This window comes from Salvelinus sp. IW2-2015, unplaced genomic scaffold (assembly GCF_002910315.2).
Source record: "Salvelinus sp. IW2-2015 unplaced genomic scaffold, ASM291031v2 Un_scaffold5312, whole genome shotgun sequence".
NCBI lineage: Eukaryota > Metazoa > Chordata > Actinopteri > Salmoniformes > Salmonidae > Salvelinus > Salvelinus sp. IW2-2015.
The window spans coordinates 1-10,135 of record NW_019946577.1 but is presented as its reverse complement, the minus strand read 5'-3'; the positions used below and the strand labels follow the sequence as shown (position 1 = coordinate 10,135).

Genomic DNA, 10,135 nt, shown 5'->3' with positions numbered 1-10,135 from the left:
TTTTGTAGTGTCGTGGACAGGTGCAGTTAATACAGGTAATGAGTGGAGAATAGGAGGGCTTCTTTAAGAAAAAAACTAACAGGTCTGTGAGAGCCGAATTCTTACTGGTTGGTAGGTGATCAAATACTTATGTCATGCAATAAAATGCAAATTAATTACTTAAAACATACAATGTGATTTTCTGGATTTTTGTTTTAGATTCCCTCTCTCGCAGTTGAAGTGTACCTATGATAAAAATTACAGACCTCTACATGCTTTGTAAGAGGAAAACCTGCAAAATCGGCAGTGTATCAAATACTTGTTCTCCCCCGTATGCGAGAATGCTATTCATTGACTACAGCTAGAAGGTTGTGTGTTTATACCTCTATCTGGTCTAGAAGGTTGTGTGTTTATACCTCTATCTGGTCTAGAAGGTTGTGTGTTAATACCTCTATCTGGCAATCCACCAAATTCACTTCAATATTCACCACCAACATTGACCAATATCAGTCAATGCTAAAATTAAATGAGTGTCTTAACCAAAGCTTTATTTCTCTTGAGAAACTCTGGCCTACTGTACACAGACAGAGACAGGTGTGTTATGTTTCCTGTATGATGCAACACATTTAACAAACCAGTAATATTTACAAATGTTTTGATCACACTTAACAATAAAATATCTCGTATTCAATGTCAAAGGCGTTTTACAGAACAGAGCATGGATGTACAGTCACAGGAATAMAATATAATCATCTCCCCACAACTGTGATTTATTAATGTCCATATCTGAAGTCATGACCACTGTCAATGCTAGTCACACGGTTGTGTTAGAACAGGATGGTGTGTGTRACTGTTGTCATGGAGACCCAGGTGTTCCTCCAGGACCAAAAGGCTACTCTACCTGGCACAAGGACACTGAGCAAGGGTTACAGCCGGCTAGTCCAAAAGCTGGATAGAGGGGCTCAGTGAATGTGGTATGGAATGTGTACAGGTGGGTCAGTGTGTCAGAGGAGACCGTGTAGAAGGACAGAGTGCCAGCCAGCCAGTCCAGATACACTCCTATTCTATGCCTGGAGGGGTCCCTAAAGGGGGGGAATTTAATATCTGCGCCATTATGACGAAAATGTGTTTTGTCCTCCATACACCARGACTTGTCATTGTGTCCAATGATAAAGTCATCACTGATGTCGCCTCCTCTTTTGATTCCTTTGTACGTCACTCCGAGAACAACGTCACTACTTGACTCCGTTTCCCAGTAATGGCGCTCAGTCAGACCCTCTCTACAAAGAACCTGAAAAGCGCCATAAAATCTCTCCGGGTGATCAGGATATGGTTGCTCCTCAATCTCATATCTCACCACTCTGTTTCCTTCAGACAGAGAGAGGTGTCTGTTTGCTGTGTTTGGGTCCAGTGTGAGATCACAGGCATCTGTAGACAAAAGGTAAGAGGAGAGGATCAGCTGAATTAAATCAGGAGTGTACTGAATGTCAAACTACTTTAAAACATTGTTTCTGAATTATAATACTTTATTTTGTATCAATGTTACTGAGATTATATGTCAAGTATAGGGTATTCTTACACTTCTTCAGCAGCTCCAGATTCACCCAGCACTCTTCGTTGTGGTCCATACTGTGTGAGAGGCAGGAGAACAGACAGTGAATATACTACAGGTCTTACTAGAGTATCTTGCATTATTTTCATCATCTGCACTGACTTGATTTTCAGTCTACAGGCTGGATCTTCCACTAAGCAGAGAGCATCTTCACTCCTGAGTCTCCTGGGTGATTGTAGCTCAGGTCCAGCTCTCTCAGGTGGGAGGGGTTTGACGTAGTGCTGAAGCCAGAGAATCACAGCCTTCCTCTGTGACTCTACAGAATGGCAGCCTGCAAAGAGAGGTAATGATGATCCTTGGCACATAAATCCTGCTTTTATCACTCACAGCAGATTCAGACAGAGACAAATTCAAGGCTCAAGACACGCCCACTTTATGATACACCTATCTGCCATAGGATTGCTTTCAAAATAGAAACTGACAATATTCATAGGATTACCTGTGCAAACCACCTTTTCCCTGTACTTTACTATCGGGGAAACGTTTGAAACTATGTCTCAAAAGGATGGGGGTATCGTCGGAAATCATAGACATGTGACAAAAAAGTTTTGACCCGCGTGGTTATTTATCAAAATGTATTATCGATGGGATTAAACGCAACGATACAGCAACTACTTACAGTAAGTGTTCCCCTTCGTGGGATATAACATTGTTGATGTTTGATTAGATGATCATGTAGCCTAAACAAACTCGCCAGTCAGAAAAGAAAGCTGACACGAAAAATCTAAATCAATCGCGCAATTTGTTATCGTTCTCCTATTGTCTAATCAAATATGCATTGGTTAATTCTAGAGCGATGTATATTGATGTTCACAACTGTTGGTTGCAATTTTTGGTACAAAACATTTCCGCCTTGGTGTTAAGCAGTTTTTAAGTTCTCCGTTTTAGACTGTTTTTTCTGGAAACTATTTGACCGGATCCGGTAACTCTCCTGCATGAAAAATGATTTTAACTTTTTGCAATGTAAAAATTATAATAAAAGCGATCAAAGTTCTTTCGAGTTGCCTCTTCGTTAATTCTCCTGCCCCCACAAAAAAAAAACGTAATGTGAAAAAGTTGATTTTCAGCCCGGGCCTAATATTGTAAGAGTTCATTTGGGTTGGCCCGGCCCGGGTTTATGGTTTGAGCAACATTGTAACTAACCTATGTTTGAGACCAAAGCATGGTCGTGTGTGTGAGAAGCGCGCCAGTATCTCTCACGTAACTAGAATGAGATTAACTTTCTATGATCTCTCTCCCTCTCTGCTCTGATAGACATGAGCCTGCAACTCTCACCTCTCCAGCGTTGCACTTCATCGTTTATGTCCTTATAAAATCATAGCCGCGAAGGGTTCTGAACGAACTGCAGCACCCCATGATAAATTGAAAAACATTTGACAAAGTTGTATAATTTCTGCTGTCTGTTCAGAAATAAATTAAATCGTTCAGAATAGCCTACTACACCACGAGCAAGCCTATAATTTAGCCTAAGAGTATCAATAGTTAAATATATATATTTAACTATTGAGCCTAGCTGTGGATTGTAGCCAAATAACAAGGAATAGCCTACAGTCGGGAACGCGCTAGACACTCTAGACGTCCTGAGTGGCACTGCGGTCTAAGGCACTGCATCAAATTGTATTGGTCACATACACGTGTTTAGCAGATGTTATTGCGGGTGTAACGAAATGCTTATCATCTCAGTGCTAGAGACGTCACTACAGACCCGGGTTTGATCCCGGGCTGTATCACAATGGCCGTGATCGGGAGTCCCATAGGGCGACACATAAATGGCCCAGCATCATCCGGGTAAGAGGAGGGTTTGGCTGGGTAGGCCGTCTTTGTAAACAATAATTTGTTCTTAACTGACTTGCCTAGTTAAATAAAATATGCGTTAGGCAAGAGAGAGAGAGGCATTTGGCACGAGGAAATAAGGAAAACTAAGAGTGAACCATAACATACACTACCGTTCAAAAGTTTGGGTCAATTAGACATTTCCTTGTTTTTGAAAGAAAAACATTTTTTTTGTCCATTAAAATATCATCAAATTTATCAGAAATACAGCGTACATTGTTAATGTTGTAAATTATTATTGTAGCTGGAAACGGCAGATTTTTTATGGAATATCTACATAGGCGTACAGAGGCCCATTATCAGCAACCATCACTCCTGTGTTCCAATGGCACGTTGTGTTAGCGAATCCAAGTTGATCATCTTTAAAGGCTAATTGATCATTAGAAAACCCTTTTGTAATTATGTTAGCACAGCTGAAAACTGTTGTCCTGAATAAAGAAGCAATAAAACTGGCCTTTAGACTAGTTGAGTATCTGGAGCATCAGCATTTATGGGTTCGATTACAGGCTCAAAATGGCCAGAAACAAAGAACTTTCATTTTGCACATTCTAAAGTTGAAACAAACAGTAACAGAATACCTGAATACTTCTCTGCATGCTTTAGTGTCTAGCAAGCCAAGACCACTGGACTTGGTGTATGTAGGAGCAATTTATTTTTGTGAATAGGGTGGTGAACCTAATAAAGTGGCAACTGAGTGTAGATATCACAACCAACTCCTTTTGAGCAGTGTCTGTCTGTTATATGTTTGATCAAAGGGTATAATGGTAAATCTGATCCACAAGGTCCTCATAGGATCACTTGGATATATAGAGTTGGAGGTAAAGAAACAAATATGAAACTAGGACATTAAAATACTGGCAGAATTATTTCATCCACATAAAATATGTATTTAAAGTATAAATGCCCTTCTAAGACTACTGTCTTTCTGGATGTTTTAAAAGGTTTGCAAATAGCACAGTCTGTGATGGTCTTTTGTGAGCACAGTTCCAAAACTGTTTTTTTTATTTTTATAATTCCAACACTCAGCTTGTACTGGCTGTAATAAACTCCAACTGGACTTAAAAACATGAACACTCCATCTCCTTTCCCAGTTTCATCAACTGTTTTGAATTCACACTGTTCCAGATGCAAAGAGGGTTGTACCTAATAAAGTGACCACTGTATCTATAGACGTTCCAGAATGTGTTCTGGGAATACCCGGGGTATTAAACATTTGGCTGTAAGTGTTGATCAGTTGAATCTATTACCTCAGGAGATGGTACCATTCAGTTTGTCTGGGGATGACAAAAAAGGACTTCAACAAAGCCAAAATAGAAAATGATTGGAAGGGGCCTCTTTGCTGTTAAATTAGAGACTTATAAATAAATAACTGTTGTGCCTTTTAACTACTTTAAAATGTGGAACTGTTGCACTAAAAATGCAAACATTGATTTGGCATACAATTTAAGATTGTAAACATTGTACAACTTCATATAGAACAAATTGCACTTGAAATGAACATTTCTTTAAAGTTATTGCAAATAAATGCATATTTTCTATTTTTTTCTGCGACAATCACTGAATTAGTTATTGAATTCTTAATCTTTAAAGGCAATATTTGAGATTTTATGTATTTCTATCAAATCAAAACTGGAATTTCTACTCAAAGCAAAGGTTGTAAAAGTATACTAGACATTTATAGAATAAATCATGCCTAGTTTGATGATTCTGTCATAATCAGTGAAAACGTTGATTTATACCGCTTTAAATGGCATTTTATATATTATGTATTTCTATCAAGTCAACTGGAATTTGTACTCAAAACAAAGGTTGTAAAACTATGCTAGACATTTATATAATAAATCATATCTAGTTTGATGTTTCTGTGACAAACGGTAAATTAGTTATTGATTTATACCGCTTTAAATGGCATCTTATAGATTTGATGTATTTCTATAAAAATCTAAACTGAAATCTTTCTTCAAAACAAAGGTTGTAAAAGTATGTTAGACATTTATAGAATAAATAAAATAAAGTTTGATGATTCTGTGACAAACGGTGAATTAGTTATTGATTTGTACATTTATAAATGGCTTTTGGCGAATGTCTGCTGAATGTCTGTTGAATGTCCGAATGTGTGAATATAAAACCAACTTTACCTCGGTCGGTTTGTCAAAGTAGCCTGCCATTTCGATTATTTGTGCGATATAAAAACAAAAGTTTCTGCCAAAGTCTCCAGTCATGTAAAATGACGTAGAATTGCATGAAATGCATTTATTAAAGGCCAAAGTTTTACCCGACCATAGGCTACTAAAAATGTTTACAGCAGGGTTGAAATGTAAAGGCTATGTTCCCGCTTGAGCGGATAATGCATTCACGTTTAACGCTGCATGTCAGCGGAATCGGAAATGACCTTCACATTTCTTCCAAGGAATCTGTAATGCTTCGGTTTTACAGATTGAATAGAGCCCTGGATGACACTAATCATGAATAAGTAGCCTAATGTCGCATGTCTTTGGGTAAAAGTTGAAAGGAGATGGTGATGGGGCAGTTAAAAATTATCTTTGGGCCCGTACCTTTGAAAGAGTTGGTTGGATAGAGAGTAATTTCATGCTAATTTATTAAATTAAGCTCATATGTATATGCAAATCAGTTGTTCTTTTCAAACGTTATTATTCAATCAACATAATAACAAAACATAGAAAAGAGAGCCTACCAACCTCAGAGTCTCCAGTTGACAGTGGGGATTCCCCAGTCCAGCAGAGAGCAGCTTTACTCCTGAATCCTTCAGGTCATTGTTACTCAGATCCAGCTCTCTCAGGTGTGAGGGGATGGTCTGAAGGGCTGACGCCAGTGCTTCACAACTTTCGTTATTGAGATTACATTGATAGAGCCTAAATGAAACATTTCAAAGAAACATATGAAGACAGAAATTCCCCAGTCCCTGCCAGYCACCACCACAATTGAAAATGTTTTACTCAGCTACCTGTTTTGTTGGATTTGGCCCAAACCTTTTGGCCTGTGTCCAGATCCGTTTTTGATCCATACAGTTTTCTCCTATATCAGCTGTTGAACTCTGTAGCTGTCTTAAAATCAACATTGGCCTTAATGACACCCTCTTAATTATTTGACCTTGCTCAAGGAATATGTACTTAGTGTCTTGGAATTTGGTATAACCTTCCCTGATCACTGCCTGTCCACAACATCAACGGGATGTTTTAGAAATCCTCCATATATTTCTTTAACATTGAAAGTATGGAGTTGATTGTGAGATCAGTGAACATAATAGGCTATTCCTTCAGGAAATACAAACCTGAGAACAGGAAACATACTGACCTCAATTTCTCCAGTTTACAGTGTGGACTTTTGAGTCCAGTGGAGAGCAGCTCCACTCTTAAATGGATCAGGTCACAGTGAACAATGTCCAGCTCTTTCAGATGAGAGGAATTTGAGCTGATAGCTGAGACTAGTACTTCACAGGAGTTGTCTGTTAGTGTATTTCGATTCAGCCTGTACACAAGATTTCATTTTATTATAACATGCATTTTGTATGTAATTCAAAGATCCCAACATGCTAAATCAAAACGCCTGCATTTATTTAGTAAATCAAAAACCCCTGACAAAGAAATGAATGACTTTGAATTCACAGTCCAAATTGATGTACTAACAGAAAAAAACTGACCTCAGATCTCCAGTTTACAGTGTTGACTCCCTAGTCCAGTAGAGAGTACCTCAACTACAGAATCCTCGCAGTGTGAAGTTACTCAAGCCCAGCTCTCTCAGGTTGAGCTGAGAACTGTTTTCATAGAGGAGACCAAATTATCACGTTCCTCGTTTGAGAGTCCATTCCCGCAGAGACTGCAATTGCAGATATAATGCATTTTAAGGCAGCTTGTTTCATCAACACATTGAGCAGATTGTTTTGTGAGACATGCTATTATAAAGTATGTGTAATTACATGTTACTTAAACTCTTGTGGACAGATGCACGTAACTAACTGGTATCGTAGCATCTGTCACCAGACTGATGCGGACGACTAATGAGAAGTTTGTTTCGGTGTGGCATTAGCACATGGTTTGCAGTAATATGTCACTTGGACACCCCGAACTAAAAATATTGCATCAGATGCTCGATTAATGCCGCATTCACGTGCTAGTCAGAAGAAGGAAACTATTACATTTCGACTTGCTAACTAATGAACGCGGCACGCGTAAAACTACAACCAGTTAGCAACTCAAAGATTCAGAGTTTCCTAGTTGCGACTAGCACGTGAAGTCAATTTGAGGCAAATGTTTGCCTAAATGGTCATTGTAGTGACAAAGAGAATATAACACATACAAAAATAAATGTCACCTCATCATTCAACAGCACTTGCTGACGTAACTTTTATTTTTCTATTTAAAAAAATCAAATAAAAAATCTCTTCAATTACCTCAGTGCTTCCAGTTTACAGTCTCGGCTAGACAGTCCAGTACAGAGCACATCCACTTCTGATCCAGCCAGTTGAATCTATCAGGTGCAGTTCTCTCAATGGTGAGTTTGGTAACTGAGAGCGAGGCCAACGTTGCACAGTACCATCTATCCAGATAAACGCCTTCAATTCTGCAGAAACAGGAAATTACATTTAGCCTACATTTGAGTCATTTAGCAGACTTACAAGAGTTATTAGGGTTAAGGGCCTTGCTTTTCACCTAGTCAACTCGGGGATTCAAACCAGCAACCTTGCGGTTCCTGGCCCATCGGTCTTAACTGCTGACTAAATGGAATGGAATTCCCTTTTTATGTGCTTTTCTCTTGACAATTTTTTTTAACCTTGAATACTATTCACCCACTATTAATTTGAGGTGGAGCTTGAATAAATGAAGGTGTGGTGGAGGTGTGTCTACAAATATGCCGTATTCTGCCCTTGACTTAATTCCACCACCTTTACGCGAGAAAACCATGAATAAGGTCGAGCGAACCTGACGGTTCCAAGTGTAATTTTTGTATTTTATTTAACTAGGCAGGTCAGTTAATAACAAATTCTTATTTACAATGACAGCCTAGGAACAGTGGGTGAACTACCTTGTTCAGGGGCAGAACGACATATTTTTACCTTGTCAGCTCAGGGATTCGATCTAACAACCTTTCGGTTACTGGCCCAACGCTCTAACCACGAGGCTACCTGCCGCCCCAAAAGTTCAATGTTTGAAAAAGCATCTACTTATTTTTTTCCCCGATAGAAATAAAAGCATTTTCCATGCACTGTAATKTATAAATTGACAAGTGCTAGGTAAATGAGTAACCCATTTGGAGAAAGGGATTGTAAATACACAGTAATTGTTTTAGATTTTTCTTTATCATCCCTGGAGAGTGCCAAACATTCAACTTGAGGCCCCCATAGTGCCAAACATTCAGGCCAAAAAAATCATGCCGTCAGAACGTCTGCACCATTAAAGCTGGAGTCCGTTCTTGGTGAAACTGCCACGTGCTTCTGGGATATTACAACAACAAAGAAGTTATTTCAAACAATAAACACTGTTTTGTTCCCCCCAACATCATTGCTGTCAGACACTCCTGTCCTCCGTTTCTTCAACAAAACAAAAACACTAATAAAGGTATTGGGGCGAACAGTGGCGCTGTGCGGATTCCAGCGTTAAAGGGGATATCCAGTAGAAATTGAGAGTTTTCGGTTGAGAAATTATATTTAGGGTTGGAAATTATTATTTTTACTGTTAAAGTAGCAGCCATATCAGCCAGGGAAACTAATTGTTCTCACTTTATGATTGAACATTAAGATTTTTCTCCCTGACTGTGGCKCTATTTACCTAAATTATTAGGATTTTCTTGTGATCACAACAAAACTACTTATTTTGCTCAAATAGAGATATCATTMAATTGTGTTTTCTTTGAAAAGATGGGCCTGGCTAAGAAAATAACATTCAGTTAAGTAGCCTACCTCTCCTCTTATAGTTGGGCGTGCGAGATYAAGTGGGTCTAGTATACTCTGGGGGCCCATGCGCCCGTCATCTCACACCTCTGTCTGAATTTTATAAAAATATTTAAAGAAATAATTTTGACAGTAACGCTCCTTTTTAATTTCCACATGTCGCAAGCGTGGTGTCCAATCTACATGGGTGGTAGGTGAATCAGACAATATCGTTTTCATGCATCTAATTGCTGCCTGCCTCTGCTTCCTCAGTTAATTGGCTATCAAGTTTTTAAAAAGTTAGTGAATCAGGTCGGACTCGGCTGGAGAGTGAGTGTGTTGTCCAAGATGGATAAACAAAAGGTAAGACCAAGTTGTGCACAAAAACGCAGCACAAAAGCTTTATCTGATCAAGGTCATGCCATATTACCGAAGATAACCACATAATTGGCGGGGGGGGGGGTCCCAAATGCCGACTTTATGGGGGTCCCGGAGAAACTGAGCTACACCAGTGCATATGTTCCATACTAACAGTCATCCAAATACAGACTATGCTGATTTCTCAACAGCATGCCTATTGCAGTTCGGGTCAAAGAGGTAATGGGTAATGAAAACAATAACAATTCAGTATATTCATTGTTATTTGGAATGTGTGAATTTTGACGATCTTTCTTACATTGCCTTTCTGCAGTTCCTCACAGCTGGAAGAAGTCTGAAAAACCCCTTTTGGGAGGTTTTATATTTCTTCAGGACAAACTCATCCAACACCTTCTCTGACATCAGAAGTACATAGGCCAGTACTGAGCAATGAGCGGGTGAGAGCT

General features: G+C 39.0%; 1 protein-coding gene and 1 long non-coding RNA gene across 2 annotated transcripts; both read right to left on the bottom strand.

Annotated features, from left to right (window-relative positions):
* Nucleotides 1-777: 777 nt before the first annotated feature.
* LOC112078147 (stonustoxin subunit beta-like) lies at nt 778-6,830 on the bottom strand. Its single transcript, XM_024144467.2, has 5 exons — nt 6,740-6,830; nt 6,124-6,297; nt 1,694-1,862; nt 1,559-1,608; nt 778-1,407 (listed from the first exon to the last, which is right to left on the bottom strand). Exons 4-5 carry the CDS (start codon nt 1,605-1,607, stop codon nt 872-874), a joined length of 585 nt encoding a protein of 194 aa, XP_024000235.1. The 5' UTR covers nt 1,608; nt 1,694-1,862; nt 6,124-6,297; nt 6,740-6,830; the 3' UTR covers nt 778-871.
* A 265-nt stretch (nt 6,831-7,095) lies between these two features.
* Nucleotides 7,096-10,129, bottom strand: LOC139026632 (uncharacterized). Its single transcript, XR_011478489.1, has 3 exons — nt 9,988-10,129; nt 7,836-8,005; nt 7,096-7,261 (listed from the first exon to the last, which is right to left on the bottom strand). It is a non-coding gene; the product is annotated as an uncharacterized lncRNA (long non-coding RNA).
* Between the last annotated feature and the right edge of the window lie 6 nt (nt 10,130-10,135).